General features: G+C 41.4%; 2 protein-coding genes across 3 annotated transcripts; both read right to left on the bottom strand.

Moving 5' to 3' along the window:
- Positions 1 to 2567: 2567 nt before the first annotated feature.
- LOC125884029 (zinc finger protein RFP-like) lies at positions 2568 to 8417 on the bottom strand. Its single transcript, XM_049568743.1, has 7 exons — positions 8306 to 8417; positions 7387 to 7978; positions 7210 to 7305; positions 6883 to 7116; positions 5661 to 5808; positions 5540 to 5566; positions 2568 to 5456 (listed from the first exon to the last, which is right to left on the bottom strand). The coding sequence occupies exons 2-7, from the start codon at positions 7966 to 7968 to the stop codon at positions 4930 to 4932; spliced, it is 1614 nt and encodes a 537-aa protein (XP_049424700.1). The 5' UTR covers positions 7969 to 7978; positions 8306 to 8417; the 3' UTR covers positions 2568 to 4929.
- A 129-nt stretch (positions 8418 to 8546) lies between these two features.
- Positions 8547 to 18424, bottom strand: LOC125884028 (E3 ubiquitin-protein ligase TRIM7-like). Of its 2 annotated transcripts, none has more exons than XM_049568740.1 (7): positions 18362 to 18424; positions 13718 to 14646; positions 13206 to 13301; positions 12884 to 13114; positions 11773 to 11920; positions 11643 to 11669; positions 8547 to 11551 (listed from the first exon to the last, which is right to left on the bottom strand). In XM_049568740.1, exons 1-7 carry the CDS (start codon positions 18402 to 18404, stop codon positions 10998 to 11000), a joined length of 2028 nt encoding a protein of 675 aa, XP_049424697.1. In that variant the 5' UTR covers positions 18405 to 18424; the 3' UTR covers positions 8547 to 10997. The 2 variants fall into 2 exon arrangements, with proteins under 2 accessions (XP_049424697.1, XP_049424699.1); XM_049568742.1 differs by having other exon boundaries at positions 13718 to 14713; positions 18362 to 18402.
- Between the last annotated feature and the right edge of the window lie 857 nt (positions 18425 to 19281).

The following is a 19281-nucleotide window of genomic DNA, read 5'->3' as shown; positions in this document are numbered from 1 at the left end:
TGCTGTGTCATGACAGCGTTGTGAAAGCAGTTACAATGTACTGTAGTTGAATAAACATTTACCTGATAAGGAGTTCTTTGCATTTATTTTAATGACTTTGGCAAATCATTGATGCAAATTAAACGCTTGCTAAACCCCTTTTCCGAACAGCGTATCTCTAGGTAACTGTAAGAAGGCATGACAGGTCTGTGCTTCTGGATCCAAGTTTGAAAGCTGGCGTCTTTGCTTTTCTTAACCTCTCCAAAATGAAAGACACATGACCTAACCCAGTCAGGGCCCAATTATGTTCCAAACAAACAAATACTGTATATAAATAAATGCAAATGATTCTTTATTGAGACACTTACTATATAATTAAATGTTTTCCGTCCATTCAGATGGACATAGAATCTGAACATGAGAAACCACCTAATAGTAATAATAGCAATGTATGGTCTAAACGGACCATTTTTAATAACCAAAACAACACAAGTTTATTAATTTTTATGATTTAAACATTCATGAAAAATCAATAGTCATACTTAAAAATACACTGCATATATTTGTTTGTATTGTACAAGTCACAACTTAAACTCTTCTCAACTTCTGAAGTAAACAGTACGTTCAAAACCTCCTGAGATGAATATTCTTTGTACATAATCAATAAGATGCATTATAAACTGATTGTAACATAGAAAATCAAATCTGATTAGTATTTCCCTATTTATTTATTTATTTTTTTGGTGACATTCAGATCCACCGTCCATTCCAATGGACACATTTTTTTTTAAAATAAATCCTGAGAAAATGCTGTGAATTTTTCACATTTTTTGACATTTATAAGTAATAAAACATCTCATGTTGAGTTCAAACACAGTTTAAACACAAATTAATTACTTAAACAAAATGAATATTGTGCCTTGCGAATTCTCCTTGCCTCATGCCAAAGTGGGATTTATACTTGTGCATCAGCTCTATGCAGACTCCACGCACGTGGCGTACGACGTTGTGAGCATTCATACTTGTGCGTTGGTGTGTGTGTGTCACTCTGCAGTTACACCTCCAAAACACTAGTTGGCGGCGGAGGTTTCTGTGAAGTGCTGTAACGTTTAGTTGATACAAAACACACAAGCCATGTTTCCATCAGCCTGTTTAGATGCGCATCTAGAAGTATCGCGTCGGAAAATTAGGATGGAAACACCAAAATTCGAATTAAAATCCCCTGATTCACACAAACTAAAATACGCTCGCTCTAGCCAGGTTTTGGTTGATTCGAAAAAATGTTGATTCACAAAACGGGGGATGGAAACAGTTACGTTTGAATTAAGTCTGATGTAGCGCACCTCTCTCCATGGTGATATCCACACTCTGGGTCGGGAAGGCGGTAATGCATTTACAAGCTGGTTGCCAACCGCCAGAAAACGGTTCTGCGGAAAACTCGTGCGAGTTCGTAGTTGTCACCAAAGTCCGTACATTTAATGGAAACACACAGGATTCGTATTTCTTTTAATGCGCGTTTCCCAGTGATTCGAATCACTTTTGGATGGAAACATAGCTACATTAAACATAGATTAATAGAGACAATTTCAAACACAAATACACTCGTCTTTATCCAGACACGTTTTCCAAACAAATATAACATGCTAACATTATTAGCACAAGCCTATGGCATTTTACATGGTACAGATTAGCCTAGTGACGAGCGGAGATTTCCTCTGCTCATATGAAGCCAGGATAAATGTTTTATCCTGTTTTTGTGGAGGCTTTATTGTCTTTACAATTTATTATTTCTTGTCTGTGAAATTAAAGTAAATAAAAGCTTTGTTTCCATTGAGGGAAATGGTTTCAGCTCACAGAAAGAGACAGGAAGTCTGTGTCACCATGACATGTAGTTACATTCTGGGGAGGTGCATGTCAGGCTATGGCACATAGACGTGGAGCGTAAAGCATTCACCCAGGTGTTGTGTTTCCATCAATGCCAATCAGAGACGGAGCTGATAAATACCTATGACTACTGCAGAGTCATTTGACCTGGGTGTGAATGCCAATTTGAACCTTTCCCATTACATTAAAAAGCCGGCTGACAGCGAGTGTAAGTGGCAGTGGCAAAGGGGCATTAGTGTCTACAGGAGTAACTGAATGCATCAAAGTTAATACACTCCACATCACAGTGATCTTGACTGTCACTAAAATTTACATAACTATCTTTAGCATTAGCTATTGTTATTTTCCAGCACCTATTATGATCCCAGCGCATCTAAATCTACCTTTTATTTCAAAAACTGTAAATGTATGCAATTGTAAAGACTGTGGAATTTTAATATCATGAATAAGGAGACACTGGAATAAACTCACTCTTATAAAAACTCTGTGTACAGTACTCTGAGAAAAAAAATAGATATACATTTTCAAGTTTGAATCATTCGGAACAAAAAGAAAGAAGAGGGAAGTCCCAGGACAAACAATCGGGATTACTGAGTGGTTGATTGGTACCCACGCGGAAGAGGAGTTATAGTCTTTCCAAAAAATCACTAGATTTGTCCTAGGTGCTTTTTTATTTGGAAAAAAGTCACTTGAGAGGTCTCAGGCCTTGTTTACACAGATACAAATAAAAATAGATTTTTATTTATCCCATATAAAAAAAATTCCAGGTTTACACGATGAGTTATGAAAACGATGTCCTTGTTTACACAAAAACGGCAGCTTTTTGCCGCAATTAGCATGCTAGGCCAGTAGGTGGCGATACACCATTTGTCAAACACCATAGAAGAACATTCTGCGCATGCACAGTGCTTTGTTTTTTCTCTTGGGCTAGTGATAAAAACAGTGAAACTACATTTTAACCTTTATGTAGCATAGTTAGGTGCTATGAAATTACTAATATTGGGAACAGCAGACGTCTTTGTGCGCCGATGTAGTGGTGATGTTGATGCAGCAGTGCTAAGTTTATTTGTAAGCTCATAAGTAGTCCCAAAAGTGCTAACAAAACGTAAACAACGCGGCATATAGCCGCCATTGCGGTTGTGTTTACCGGGCGATTAATGGGCATGCGCGAACTGGGTTGCAATGTCATAGTTTTCCAAAATCTCCGTCTTTCCTGTTTACACATCTCCATAGAAATGGATATTTTTAAAAACTTTCACTATGGAAACCGTTTTTGAAAATCTGTTTTCGTCGAGAAAAACGCTGGTTATGTGTAAATTTTAGGTGCAAACACAAAGATAAATACCGTTAAATATACGGAAGCGTATAAACAGGCCCTAAACCCTTTTTAAAATGATGGACTGTTGTTTCAATTATCCAATTTAAATCCATCTAAAATACAAAATGTGGTAGCTACAGCAGTTGTTTTGGCAGCAGAAAGCTACCTTATGTACAGTGCAAACATGGTGACAGTGCCCTGTGGCGCTGGTATTTCCCCATAATGACCACAGGAGATCCTTGTTTGCATAACCCTGTATATATCAATCTAGAATAAAAATCTTAACAGCTAGAATATTAATTCTCTTTGCAGCAGAAAGCTAAGGCTCCTGTCCTCCGTGTCATCATGCTGTACACTCGTGATGACATTGTTACATAACGTGGTGCAAAACTGCGCAGATAACTAACTAATAATGCTAATGCTAATAAAAACAAGCATATCTTAAAAAACTAAATAATATACATAGTTCAAATATTGAGAAATTTAGAAATCTTTTGTATCAGAATGTTTTATGTGTATTTTTTTTAATTATTTAAATTGATTTCAGTACTTTTATCTATAATTATGGTTTATTGACTTATATAACCTTTTTGTCACAGCTCGAGTTCCTTCGTTGTTTTTTTTTGTGTATTTCATTCCTTCATGGTGTTTCTTGTTTTACTTTGAAACTCACATCTCCTCTTGTTTCAGATCACTTCACTTCCTGCCCCTGTGTGTTTTCCCTCCCTTTTGATGACTTCACCTCTGTCTGATTGTCTGATTAGCCTCACCTGTGTCCTCCAGTGCCAGTTCGTCATAGCTCCTTGTGTGTCTAGCGTTCCAGCCTTTTGTTTCGCTGTGTTCTTTCCTTGTTTTGTTTTTTTCTTTAGCCTGTTAATTGACTGTGCCTCATCCCTATTGGATTTGTTTGCCTCCACTGATTGTCGTTCTGTGTTCCGAACCTACGTTTTGACCAGTAAAGACTGTTAAGGCCCATTTATGCTCAACGTTAAATACGGATCCAGATACGGACAGAGCCTTCTGTCCGTGCTCCGCGTTCATTTTGTCCGTATTTCTGCACGTTTCCATAAAGCTTACGGAGCAGTACCACCGGGAACCGTGGGGACAGTGTTGTTGTCACTACCCGATACGTAGCTCTAGTGAGACACGAAGAAGAAATAACAATTCAATTTCTCTCATCGGCAGTACTAGAGAAAAGAATTCTCCATCCTCCAGTCGCGATGTATTTAACGGCCTCACCGGCCTCACCGACCACCGCCTCCTACAACGCTGCCTCTGTTTTTGTCTTTTATGCAAGAGGTACATTATCAATATCTCCTCCACAGTCGCCATGTTTGTTTTTGAGTTTGTTGTTGTCATAAGCTTTTGATGCTGGGCTGCCTCCTGGTGGATATATTGGTTAACATCCATGCCAACGTAAAGGGCGCATGGAAGTATGTGGGCAGTGACGGTAACATCGTTTGAAACGGACGTACACATTTTCGTACGTAAAGGGAGCATAAATGGGCCCTTATTGTATCCAAACTGTCTCCAGAGTGGTGCATTTGAGTCCACTCTCACCTGGGTCACCAGTTGTTACAAGTTTAGCTTAGGTTGTACAGGTTTCAGGGACATGAAGTATTTGAAGATACCTTTGAAGGACCTTATACGAGTTGTGAGGTTTGTCCTAACAATTACTTAATGCTGTTTGGTTATTCTTCAGCATGTTGAGGGAAGTGAATGAGAGAAAGAACAGATGCTTCTTCTTCTTACATAGGGGTAATAACTAAAGGCTTTGGTTTCTTGACCCAGCTGTACAGATAGAAGTATGGGAACAGTTTCTCTGAGAAAGATTCTCCGGTAAAGGAGTAAATGTGCAACTTCCTGTCAACATCAAAGAAAGAGACTCTGCCTTCATTATAGTCCAAATACACTCCCACGTTGCTTGGTCTGGGACACAGATGGAGAGCTGTATAGGTTGTACAATGAACTTCATAATCGAGGCCCCTCTTTCCTATGGCAAAGAAGCCATTTTCTCTTTTCAGGGTTATCCTCCCTTTTCTGGTTACCGTCTCCTTTGCAACGCCGACGTCCCAGTCTGTTTTCAGGCCCACTTGGACTTCCCAGTAGTGACGCCCAGAGGTGAAGCCCTTCGTCCCTAAAATCATGGGTTGGTTGAACCTGTCTGGGTCATCAGACCATGGGGGGCTTGCAGCTTTGTTGTACTTCAAACATTTCCCATGGTCGGACACCACAAGGTAGCTACCAGCTGTAGCTGAGTCAAAGGTGACGGACTCTGAGGAAATTAAGTTCAGTTAAAGCTCTCATACTTCATAATAACTCATCAGAAAAGTGAGTACAGTGTATTTATGATCTCACCTTTATACTGTCTCATCCTGGTTAGTTCTGACACAAGTAAAAAAAAACACACCTCAGTTATGGAAACTCATAAAATGGAGACATCCTCAGTGATGAAGCAAATGCATTTGTTGATCCTTACCCGTGTCTGTCAGAGTTTTCAGTTCTGATTGGAAAGTGTGCACAAGATGAGTCATGGCTCTCCTCAACGTCTGCACATACAGGTCTGAGTAAACCCTGATCTTAGACCAGTCCTTGGTGTCTGATGTGGTGCTCAGGGCCAACAAAGTCTGCAGTGATTCACAAACACATGATCATGAGTGGCACAGGGTTATATTTAATCTCTTTTTAAAGCCGACCATCTGCACCCAAGCAGACATTTTGTTGTAGTCATTTGTCTTGACACATGTATAACACAGCACAAAGACTGGAAACTGAGGGAAACCACTTGTCTCACCCTGTCTTGTAGTAAATCCACCTGCCAGCACCTCTAATGGGATGTTATACTTTTGCATTGAATCGATGCTGTACCAACGGCTAAGGCGTACCCTACGACTCCACAAAACAGCATTTTAAGTCTTATGTGTGAGATATCATATGAGCAGAGGAAATCTCAGCTCATTGCTAGGCTAATTTATACAATGTAAAATGCCACAGGCTTGTACTAATAACGTTAGCATGTTATATTTGTTTGGAAAAAACATAAGACAGTTGTATTGTCAGTGAAACTTGTGAGCTGTAATGGAGCAGAACTTTGTGACGTTTCCTTTGTTAAATGTTGCTGTTGTCCCTGGTTTCATATGAGTAGAGGAAAAGTGCTCGCTGCTAGGCTAATTTATACAATGTAAAATTCTATAAGCTTGTGCTAAAAACATTAGCATGTTATATTTGTTTAGAAAATGTGTTTAGTATAAGACAGTTGTTTTGTTAGTGAACCTTGTGAGTTGTAATGGAGCCGAATTTTGTAACGTTACCTTTGTTAAATGTTGCTGTTGTCTCTGGCTTCATATGAGTAGAGGAAAAGTCCGCTAGCCGCTAGGCTAATTTATGCAATGTAAAATGCTATAAGCTTGTGCTAAAAACATTAGCATGTTGTATTTGTGGGGAAAATGTGTCCAGATAAAGACAAGTGTTTGTCTGTGAATGCTGCGAGTTATAGTGAAGCTGATTTGTGTACTTGTGTTTGAAATTGTCTCTATTAAGCCATGTTTAATGTGTGTTTAATGTGTGTTTTGAATCAACTAACCTTTACAGCACTTCACAGAAACCTCCACCGCTGACTAGTGTTTTGGAGGCGTAACTGCAGAGTGACACAGACACACCACCACACAAGTATTAATGCTCACAATGGCGCATTGACTGACCTGCAGAAGGTAAAAGTAGTCGTCACTTTGTGAAAGCTCCTCCAGCACACAGTGCTTCCCCTGCAGTTGGCTGATTTCCTCCTGCAGTTCTCCAATCATTGCTTCATCTTTCTCTTGGGATTTTTGGAGCTTCTTTTTGATATTAGATCTCAGTTTTGTTTGTGCCACTTGTACATGATTTATCAGAGTGTTGAAGAGCTTATCACTGTCATCTATCTCCTCATTTGCTTTTTCCTATAAAAATAAAATGTCATTAGCACGATTTCGATGTCGACGTCGATTTTTCTACGTATTTATAAGTGTGCAAAAAAATTTCCAAGTACTCACTTTGCTCATTTCAGAAGAGTGGGTGAATTCCTTTATCTTTTCCATCCTGTCATCAATCATCAACTTGATGTTTGCCATCTTGGACTCAATGTTTTCCTAAAATAAAAAACGTCATTGAGCCAGCCAGTCCTTTATTTAGGGTTCAATTTATTCTGAGGTATTTAACAAAATACTTACTTTCTGCCGAGCCCCTTCTTCTTCAACGGGCACCATCTCGTGGTTTTTGTGGTCCGTCTCACTGCACAGCAGACAGATACACACCTGTTCCTCCCTGCAGAAAACCTCGAGGATCCTCTGATGCTTCTCACACACCCTCTCCTCCAGATTCTCCACCGGGTCCACCAGCTTGTGTCTCATCAGAGAGGGAACTCTCTGGTGAGGCTCCAGGTGGGCTTCACAGTACGACGTCAGACACACCAGGCAGGACTTCAGGGCCTTGAATTTGATCTCTGAGCACACATCGCACTTCACCTGCCACGGTGCATCAGCGCTGCTCTCAGGTTCCTCAACTTTCCTTTTCTTGATGCAGACTGAAATCTCTTCGATGACTGTGTTTGTGGAGATCTCGGGCCTCATGTGGAATCTTTTATGACACACCGGGCAGCTGCATAATTCGCTCTGGTCCCAGTGCTCGCTCAGGCAGGTCTTACAGAAGTTGTGACCACAAGGTGTGGTGACCGGGTCGCTGAACACGTTCAGACAGATCGGACACTGGAAATGATTCTCCGGCAATGAAGCAAGGACACTGAAGGAAGACATTATGGAATCTCTGTGGGAGAGAATGCAGTTTTTATGCTTTATATATCTGTGTTTTAGGGCTTGTTAGCAGCATGTGTAACATGACATTACATCACGTTTGCCTGACACTGAACAGAGACACAAAAGCTGCAAAAAAAAAAGAGCCAAAAAGTTAGATAAAACCTTAAAATCAGATCTATTTTTAGGCTGTTTACAATGCAAATCCAGACCCGCCCAATGACTCACATTCACATGAATCGACTTGCATATTTTAATTCTGCATCACATTCTTACAGTTCTGTATTCTAAGATTAAAAACAACAGAAAAACATCAAAATGTGTTTAAAAAATGACTCACCTGACTCCCTGTAGTTCTTCTGTCACTTTCAGAGGCCTAAACTGTCTCTCACATGCAGAACCATACACCGTAAGTATAGCACAACAAACAATTCAATACTCATCATCTCGAGACGAGCACTGAGAGGCTGAGACGGCTCCAGTTACTGTAGTGGGTGTGGTCAAGTGACATAATTTTACTGAAATGAAACTTAAAAGTATTCCCCCAAAAGTCCATGTAGCCAGAAATAGTGACCTTTGGGAATGTTTGAGAGAACATTTATTGTCATGAATCATGAACACACTTCTCCTCAGCATACAACCTTTACAGCATCAATCACACTTTATTAAAAATCAACATGCAATCATGAAATCAGGGAAATAGAAACTACACTTTGTTTTGATGTTTTCAAAGTCATGCATTAAGAGGACTAGTTTATTTTAGGATATATGCTTATTCACTTTCTTGCTGAGAGTTACATGAGAATATTAAAACCACTGTTGTGTCTGTATGGTAAATATTTTTAGCTTGAAATGAAGACCGGAAACAGGAAGAAACTGCAAGCCGGGCTCTGTCCAGTTGTAAATCCATCCACTAGCAACTCTACAGTTCATGAATTATGTGGCATTCTCCAGTGCAGAAAAGTGAAGCTAACGTGGACATGATAAAAACTGCAGTTCCTCTAATGGCCACTTGAGGCAGGCAAGTGAGTCAATCCCCATAGATGCCCATGTTAAAATGCCCAACTTTAAAGCAGAACGTGTTTACAGCCTGGTGAAAAAAAAGAAAGTTTTGGCCTATTCAACATTCCAACACATTCTCACTCCGAACTCGTCACATACTAACGTTTGGTTGGTGGAATTTTCACGTCCACATAAGACGTGTAAGGTACCCTGGGTACGTTGGTTGTTGATGTTTTGGGATGGCGTGTCAAGTTCAGCCTGTTACATGCATCATCTGTTTTTAAAATACATTGTACAGTTTATTGTACATACAGTCTCTTTCAAAATAAAGGCACTACGTCAGTACAACATTGCAAATCAACATTTTTTTCCCATTGAACAACAAACCCATATGGTTAGGTTTTACCAACAACTGCACATGGTTTACTTTAGGCAACAAAAAAAGGAAACTCTTTTGTTGTTGTCCCGCTGCGTTTCTTCCTGACGCCACCGAGTGCCTTTAAACAACAGGTAACGGCTACATATCATGCTGATGTGAAAGAACGGCCTTTCTCATCACTGTCTGATGGCGGAAGCCACTGACTAAGTGGCGGTTTTCAACGACTTTGGAGTAAGACCGGGTTGAACATTCATGACAACTGTGCAGGGGGGAAGAATTTATACCTAACTCCCCCATTTACATTTTATTAAGGCTTAAAGTTATGTGTAATTAAGGGTGAGGCCACTTTGAGTGACAGGCTGTCTGTGAGGCATTGCTACCAATCAAATCAGATGAGTCAGATCCATCCCTTGCTCCTCCACGGCTACGCCCTCTCGTTCAAATATGGTCACCTCAGGCTACAAAAAAACTAAGATGGCAACATCCAAAATGCCGAAATTGAGGTTTCAAAACAGCAGTCCACAAACCAAGGGCTGATGTCACACTAGCTACGTCCATTATTTTATACAGTCTATGTAGTTATCACGTCAAATCATGTTTGTTTAATCCATACAAAACATGAAGAAATATCCTTGAACATAACACCCCCATTAATGCTAAGCTAAGCTAACTGCCTGCTAGATTTAGTTTACAGCTATGAGAGTGGTAATGATTATCTAAAACTGCAATTCTACCACACACATCACGTAAAGGACCATCATGTTGTGTTCACACCTGGTGCAAATAAAACAATTCGTGTGAGTGAATTACGTAAATGACAGGTCGATGTACAAACATGATTAGACGCAAATTCCCACTGGGCAGCGCAATGGACGTGATGGACGCAAAGCGAATTAAGCTGCAGGAATGAAGCAAGTAGCGCAAAAAATAGTAACTTTGGAGACTGATTTGCACTGCGATAGCCAATCAGCATTGAGATTCACCAAGGATGTATTCCGTTGAGGATGTACCGGAGGAATTTCATTCATCGATTCAGCGATTTCATGCTCATATGATTTGAGTTATTCATGCATGTGACAAGTTAACACAAAATATTCTAGTATTCAAACTTGTGCTAATAATGGGATGTGAAAATTCATTGTGTTGAACACAACATAAGAACCATACATAATCCTAACAGACATGTAAATGTAGATCTGTTGCATTTCCACCACAGACAGTAAACAGTACTAAACAGCAATGGGCATGTCCCTGCTCCATCAAGCTCTTGCTGTATGCCCTCTTCCTTGGCTCAGAATGGAATAGTTCTATCGGTACCATCCCCAACTTTAGACAACGGAAACGCAAAAAATATCTTTTAATGTGTAACAAACAAAAACTGAACCAGATGTCTTGATGGCAACAAGGCTCAACCCTCAGAAAGAAAGTGAAGATACATATTTCCTGAAATGTTGAACTATCCCTTTAAGGCTTTGTGGAACCTTCATGATCTGACATGAATATGTAATGTGTACACATTAATTTGTTGAACTGAGTTATACATCTAATGAACATACACAAAACATAAAACAGAATTTCATCCAAACAGGTTTGGCTACAACAAAACACAGTCAGTTTTCACCTTTAGTGTTTTTACTGTCAAACTTTGTCCTTAGCTTTGCTTGATCACAGTTTTTTCATTCACGGGACAAATCACGAGGGTATCAGAAGCTTTGTCACAGCAGTACAGGTAGAAAAAGGGTAAGATCTTCTCCATGAACTTATCTTTGAATGTGTAAATATGAGTCCAAGCTCTCACATCATAAAAGGACACTTGCCCCTCCTCGTAGTCCACGTACACACCCACTCGCTTGAGCTTGGGGTTGAGGAACAGAGCTATTGGCGGAGATGTTGACACCCGGTACCCTTGGCCTTTCTTCATGGCAAGAGCCCAGTATCCCTGGGTGGTGCTTACAGAGATCCTGCCCTTTCTGTTGACGGAAGACCTGGCCACACCCATGTACCAGTCGTCCTTGTCCCCCACCTGAACTTCCCAGTAATGTCTCCCTGAGGTGAAGCCCTCGCGGCCCAGAACAATGACCACTGTGTCGAAACGCTCAGGATGGTCTGGGAGGTCCTGCCATGCACCCAGGTGTCTCACCTGACGTCTGTCCTGAGAAAGCTGCAACCACGGGTTGGCTGTGTCAGGGTCCAGAGTGACGTCCACTGCAGAAACACGAGACATAAAGGATTTGTGGTTGGCTGCGGTTGGAGAGTTTTTTAGAAGGATTATAGCAAATGCAAAAAAAAAGTTTACCTGTATATTTCGCAATCTTCTTGATCTCTGTAAGAAGCAAAAGATGAGATTCATTTAAAATACACCATGTCAAGCGCTCAGCTTATAATCAGAATGAATAAATATATAAGAATGTCAAAGGAAGTCATACCACTTTCAGACAGTTTTTCGATCATTTCATTCAACGTTGCCTCCAGTTTGGACACGGCTCTCCTGATCATGCCTACACATATGTCAGTGGGAACACTGGTCTCAGACCAGTCTTTGACAGAGGGAGGAGTGCTGAGGGCTGGGTAGCTCTGCAGAGAGATGGAGCACAAGAAATGACTCAGAAACAAGGATCATTTAAGGTGCAGTCAGCGATTCTAATCCAGGGAAGAAGTATCTCCTCATGGTCCGCTAGCTGTCCCCGCATTCTCACTCCCAATTTATCAATCCATTTGGTCAGTGGTCCTACACGTCAAACTATGACACTCTAGGTACCCTTCCAGTGTCAGTTTTGGAGGTTCAGGCATACATGTCAATTTACGCTTGTTACATGAATCAATTTTCACAGGAAATGTACAGATCCATCTATTTTCCATCCACAGGGGCAGCAGGCCAAGCAAAGCACCCCAGACGTCCCTCTCCCCAGCAACGCTTTCCAGCTCCTCCTAGGGGACCCCAAGGAGTTCCCAGGTCAGACAAGATATGTAATCCCTCCAACGTGTTCTGGTTCTGCCCTGGGGCATCCTACCAAGTGGGACGTGCCCGAAACAGCTCTAGCGGGAGGCGCCCAGGAGGCATCCTGATCAGCAGTCCGAACCACCTCAACTGACCCCTTTCGACGCGAAGGACCAGCAGCTCTACTCCGAGCTCCCTCCGGATGTTCAAGCTCCTCACCCTATCTTTAAGGCTGAACCCAGCCACCCCACGGAGGAAACTCATTTTGGCCGCTTGTATCCACGATCTCATTCTTTAGGTCTGTACCCAGTGTTCATGACTAGCGCAGCGTCTGCAGTGGGGGCTGTGTCAGATCGTCATGGTGAAGAGAGCTGAGCTTTCGATTAACTGATCCATCTATGTCCCAACCCTCACCTATGGTTATGAGCTCTGGGAAAATGTACAGATGACGCCTGTTAAATGCACACAGTCTCCTTCAAAATAAACTGGGTACTTGCAAAGATGTTCAGATGGCTAACATCTCAGTCGGAGATGGACTGGATTCTGAAATGGAGATCTGATACCCAACTATGCCCAATAAAACAAATGCTCTCCCTTACCTTTAAGAAGTGGATATGGTCGGTCCGAGCCACATTTTCTAAATCTGTATTCCTCCTCTTCAGCTCGGCGATTTCCTGCTCCAGTTCAGCGATGAGGCCTCCAGCCCACCTCTCCGTCTGCCTCTGCTTCTCCTCAATGGCCAAAACCAGCTCGCTCTGAGTCTTCTGGATGGAGCGCACCAGCTCTGAGAAGACCTGCACACTTTCCTCCACCTCTCTCTGAGCGCTGGCCTGAACATACAGACAAAAATATAATGAATAATAATCTTGATGTCAATGTATTTACTACTAGCATTGTACCAGGAAACAGTTTGTAACTCACTTTGTTTTGTTGCACCGAGTGTTTGATCTCCTCCACCTTCTGCACTCTGTCCTGGATCATCTGCTGGACGTCTATTTCTGTCCGCTTCAGCTGCGCCTGCAGAACATGATTTCACACATGTTCATGACATGCTTACAAATGATATCTATAGCTCTACTTTTACAGATGTAATTTAGTCCTGGCTTCAAATACGAAACACATGGCACTGCCCAATGCCCATGGAGCTTGTATTGGGATTTCTTCTACCACAGTAAAAAGTGTCAGTTAGCAGATACATGTTGTCATCTGGGTCAAATATATATATTTTCTGCACTTTTATTTATCTGTGTTACTGTCTCACACTGACTGTCTCTTTGTCTCCGTGAGGAAACTTCACTGGGATCAAACTGTCTATACATGTGAAAGGTGTATATCACTAATCAAATAACTCCACAAATGTGGTTTCTACCTTGAAAGTTGCTCCAATGACAGATATCTGTCCAACTAAAGCTCTGATTTTTCATCTGTCTGACCTTTTTCTCTGTCCATTCCCTCTCCACAGGGACGGTGTAGTGCGCCCTGTGGTCCGTCTCGGTGCAGAGCACGCACACACAGGTCTGATCCTTCTTACAGAACAGCTCCAGAAGCCGTTGGTGCTTCGGACACATCCTGTCCTCCATATTGGCAACGGGCTCCATCAGCTTGTGCTTGGTGAACCTGGACGAGTGAGACTTCAGGTGCTCCTCGCAGTAGGAAGTCAAACACACGAGGCAGGATTTGATTGCTTTTGGCCTGCCGTCACCCAGGCAGACATCACAGAGGACTTCCTCCCACAGAAGAGGTGGGAGGGAAGAGGAGGGAGGTGGAGGTGGGGTTTGAGGTGTTGGAGAAGCAGCGATTTGAGGCGAGGGTGGAGGTGATGTCTGGGGCAGAGGAGGCAGTGGCGGACCCTGAGCTGTGACTTTGGGTGATCGTGGAGGAGAGGTTCTGGGTGGTGGCACAGGGGGGATCAACGGTGGTAACTCCTCTTGTGATGGCATTTTCTCTGCTTTCTTACTCTTCTCCTGCTCCTGCTTCTGCTTCAGCTCCTCTAGCACCTGCTGCATCTGATCTTTCTCCAAAAGCCTCTCCTCATCCTCCTTTTTCTTTCTCTCCATCATCCACTTCCTTTCTCCCTCGACTTCCTTGTCCTTGCTCACCTTTTCCTCCGCACTTCTAACCCTGATCTCCTTGAACTGCTCTGCGATCTCCCTCAGAACCGTGTTAACGCTAATATCAGGCCTTTTGTAGAAAGACTTCTTACACATAGGACACTGGTACAAAGGGCTGGTTTTCCAGTATCCCAGGATGCAGCTCTGGCAGAAGTTGTGTCCACAGGGGATGGATACAGGGTTGGTGAAGACGTCCAGACATATGGAGCAGTGCACCTGCTCTTCTGAAAGGTTCCCAGTAGAGGCCATTCCTGCACGGCGGAGAGGCAGGGTCATTTTCAGCGCAAGCAACGGGGCTCTGAACGGGCATCAAACCTGCTGTGATATTGAGGTTGCTCGGGTTAGATGGCGGGATTTTATTTGGGGTCATTTTCATGCAAACTTACCAAGCAAAGCATGACAGGACTCATTTATCATCACAAGTTCAAGCCAAAAACATAGGTTCCATTGAAGATTGTACACTGTAACATTAAATTAAACTGTTTTTCTTTCTTGCTTGCTTGCTTGCTTTTGTAATAAATGAGACCTTATGAGTCTTGGGGGAGTGTTGTTAATTTTTGGGTTATTTAAAAATTCTTTTCTTAAGCTTGACCGATAACAGATTTCTGATGCTGATCTGATAACAATCATCTGACATTCTATTTGAATACAAACACACAACATAAGCAAACATTTTAAAAAAGGATTCCTCAAAATTAGGCCAAAATATAGGGGAGACCGGGGATGATTGTAACACTTCTTGTTTGAGCAAGTGTAACTCAGTGGGTTTTTTTGTTAGAGCTCTTAAATTTTGATACGTGGTACCTATATTTGTCTGCTATAAATAACACACACTTTGACCTCTACTACACCATCACAGATTATGGAAATTAATGTCAAATACAAAGAGGTATATTGTTACAATGTACCCCAGTACCGGGGTGAGTTGTAACACTAGCTGGGGATGGATGTAACAATTAAATTATTGTGCTTAAAAAAGATTCACAATAGGCTAAATGTATTCAAGCACTTCAATGAATAATAAAGAAGGAACAATAAATTTGTAAGAATACAATAATTATAATATTAAAATAAATAGAAATGTATAATACAAAAAAGGTTGACGTTTGAACAGCATTTGAACAGTTGAACAATAAACACTTTTGAAGAGTAGCTATTATCTAAGCAAACTAAGGCATAATACCTATAGCCTATTTTTAATCTGATTGGCAGTTGTGGCAAATGTAGATGTCCTTGCCTGGGGTGCAGGCTTCGTAGGCCCAAAATCCACACTTTTAAGAACTGTTACAACCCTCCCTATGCCCAGCAGCCATGAAAGAGCTAACAGTTTTTAGCATTTAGCTTCAAAGCTAGCACTAATGAAACACATCAAAATAAACTAGAGAAACTACTACTTGAACCTATGTAAGTGAAACAATTGTGCATACAACACAATGGACACTATGCAAAAAACAACTGTGATGAAAATGTTTGGTTTCTCACCTGAAAAACTGTTTTTTGGCTCTAGAACAGACAAATTTGGACACAGAGACATGCAGCTTCACCAGTGAGCTCCAATTGTAAATGGGCATGGACTATGTTGATGATGTCACCACAGCTCGTTTCTAATTGGCCAAACTGAGAATGTTACAACTATCCCTTTGTTACAACCATCCCTGGTCTCCCCTACACTGGGTGATATTTTACAGCTGGAGAAATAAACTTCTTAGCGCCCTCTGGTGGACAAACTCTGTAATTGCAACATTGTTTTTAAAGTCCTTCAAAAATATTTTTGAAATTTACTGCAAATATTCGTATTTATATGAACCACTACCAGTATATTTGTTATATTTGTGACAATCTAATCTATGTATGGCTAATTTTGGCTACTAGAAATCAAAATTTTAACTTAAATCTTTGCTTTGTAGACAAGACATTTTATCTTTGCTTTAAAGGTCCAGTGTGTAGGATTCAGAGGGATATATTAGCAGAAATGGAATACAATACAATAAGTATGTTTTCTTGAGTGCATAATCACCTGACAATAAGAATCATCGGGTTTTCCTGACCTAAGAATGAACCGTTTATATCTCCACACGGAGCGTATCCTCATCCATGGAGATCACCAAGTTGCGCCACCATGTTTCTACAGTAACCCAGAATGGACAAACCAAACACTGGCTCTAGATAGGGCCATTCATGTTTTTTGCGTGTCAGCCATTGTACTGGAGGAGTGCCACAAACTTTTTTAATGTAAAACCGTTTTTTCAGTGTTTTAGCACCTTAAATCACCAGGTCCGTTTGTTTTGGGGAGGGACAGTCCTATGCAGATAATGCAGGATCTGTTTTTGTAAGCTGAAACCATTTCCCTCAGTGGAAACAAAGCTTTTATTTACTTTAATTTCACAAATAAGAAAAAATAAATTGTGAAGACAATAAAGCCTCCACAAAAATAGCGTTTTAAGTCTTGTGTGTGATTTATCCTGGCTTCATATGGGCAGAGGAAATCTCTGCTTGTCGCTAGGCTAATTTATACAATGTAAAATGCCATAGGCTTGTGCTAATAACGTTAGCTTGTTGTATTTGTTTGGGAACTTGTTTCATATAAGACAGTTTTTTGTCAGTGAACCTTGTGAGTTGTAATGGAGCCAAATTTTGTAACGTTACCTTTGTTAAATGTTGCTGTTGTCCCTGGCTTCATATGAGTGGAGGAAACATCTGCTAGCTGCTAGGCTAATTTAGACAATGTAAAATACCATAGGCTTGTGCTAAAAACATTAGCATGTTGTATTTATGGGGAAAATGTGCTTTGTCTGTGAATGCTGCGTGTTACAGTGAAGCTGATTTGTGTACTTGAGTTTGAAATTGTCTCTATTAAGCCATGTTTAATGTGTGTTTAATGTGCAATCTGTTTGTGTGTTTTGAATCAACTAAACTTTACGGCACTTCACAGAGAACCTGCTGCCGACTAATGTTTTGAAGGTGTGTAAGTACTTGCTCACACCGGCGTAGGCTACAACTTAGGCTCTGCATAGAACTGATGCACAAGTATAAATCCCACTTAGTTAGGCTCCCAGTAAAACTCTCCTGAACGTCTGGAGCTCAAATTATAAGAAAAGAAAGGTTAGCACACATTACACACATTAGCAGGTGCTTGGCTAGCGGCTCTTCCGTAACGAGCCCAACAGTGATGAGAAGCTGCTTTATTCTGTGATTTTAGTGGTTTAAGTCACCTGGTCCATTTGTTTTGGAGAGAAGGACACCTCTGCGGACAGTTCAGCTCCCCGTAAAAAAAAACTCCCAAACAAAGCACACTGAAAGAATTGTAAGCAGGAGAAGTTTCAGCTGGTTGCAAACTGCAATCCGTACCGCTAGATGCCCCCAAATCTCCCTAATCTCACACACTGGAGCTTTTAAATTTACTTCGTAGTGACAGCAGACATACGCCACTACCAATACATTTGTGATAATATTGGCTACTACAAAAGAGTCTCGTGTTGTCTCAGACCTTTCAGCTTGTTGATTTATGTCTTTACTTGAGCTTCAAGCTAAATATATCACTGGTGTTTAATTAGTTTAAAGGCAGCATGAGTTTGACTTTTAACACAAGCAGCTCTCTGCTTGAGGCCTGGATATTCATGGCACACCAGATTAGCATCTATCCAAAAATATTACCGTAGTAACTGACCTGGCTTGCTGTGCTTCCACGCTCTTAACAATAATCTGACATATTTTGACATGAAAACGTTTTATGCCTTAAGAAATACAAACTTGTAGCTACAATTGAAGTCTTCTGTTGGATTTGAACTGCAACAACAAAAAGGTTGTAGCTCATGTCAGAGGTCTTAAGCAGCCAAACAGTAATGACAAAATAGAAACAGCACTCCCCTAAGAGACCTAATAGTGCATAGAGAAGCAGATGTGACAGTATAGAAATGAAAATGCAGGACAGGACCGACAGAAAAGCAGAGATATGGGGACACTCACCAGAGAGCAGCTGCCTCAGGGCTCCGCTTGTACACTGACACATGAGACAGGTGGTTACCACTGCCACCTCCAACACACATACACACACACACACCTCAGACCCAAAATACACCCCCCTCCCTCTCTTTTTACCCCAGATACAAATTTATACCCCCTGGCCATGGCCCTCAGAGCCCCAGGAGGAAAGACTTTAACCCTTCGGACAGCAGTTCAGAGGTTGTGTTTGTTAAAGCTCATTATGTTTGACTTCTGTTAAGAGAGTCTGAAGTTGAGTCTGTGTTGATCCTCAGTGGCTATAACTCTAGTTTTTTTAAAGGCACAATCTTTTATTTGTGTAATTTGAGATGTTAAAAAGATTAGCCCTGTGATACCAAATTAAAGCTCATAATCTAATGTTTGTCTGGTGTATCTGCTATTTTGTCCAACTCCTGCAGGTGGGGCTATTGCTTTATATTATGGTGATGATTTGACCTCCCAAGGTGGTCTGATTTCGGTTGGCTTCAGAGGGGTCTGAGTGCTCTTGGAGTGTTCACAGATGCGCAAAAAATGCTGAGTCACTGCTCTGAATACATTTAGAGGGCTGAAAAGGACCAAGTGTGAAAACACCCTTAATGTCTAGTGTTTGTTTTCAGTCTGTCTCTGTGTGGCCTTCTGGTTCCTCATGAGTTCCTCTGAGGCCTCATGAACCACTGTCTTTATTCTCTGAAGCCACCAGATAGCACTGTCTGTTCAAAAAACGTTTGAAAGCACACTTCATTGCCAGTCCTTCAGCCTTTATCTTTAAACCAATACAACCATCTGGTGGGGTCAGAAAATAAAGAAGGTGGTTCACGAGGCTTCATTTGGACATCACTACTGCCAGTCCCCCTGAGTGCCAGCAGCTGCTGAACCTCCACACCTGAACCTCATCTCCAATCAAG

The sequence above is a fragment of the Epinephelus fuscoguttatus genome, linkage group LG23 (genome assembly GCF_011397635.1).
Source record: "Epinephelus fuscoguttatus linkage group LG23, E.fuscoguttatus.final_Chr_v1".
Taxonomy (NCBI): domain Eukaryota; kingdom Metazoa; phylum Chordata; class Actinopteri; order Perciformes; family Serranidae; genus Epinephelus; species Epinephelus fuscoguttatus.
Note: the sequence above shows the minus strand (reverse complement) of the source record. Positions and strands in the feature narration are given on the sequence as shown.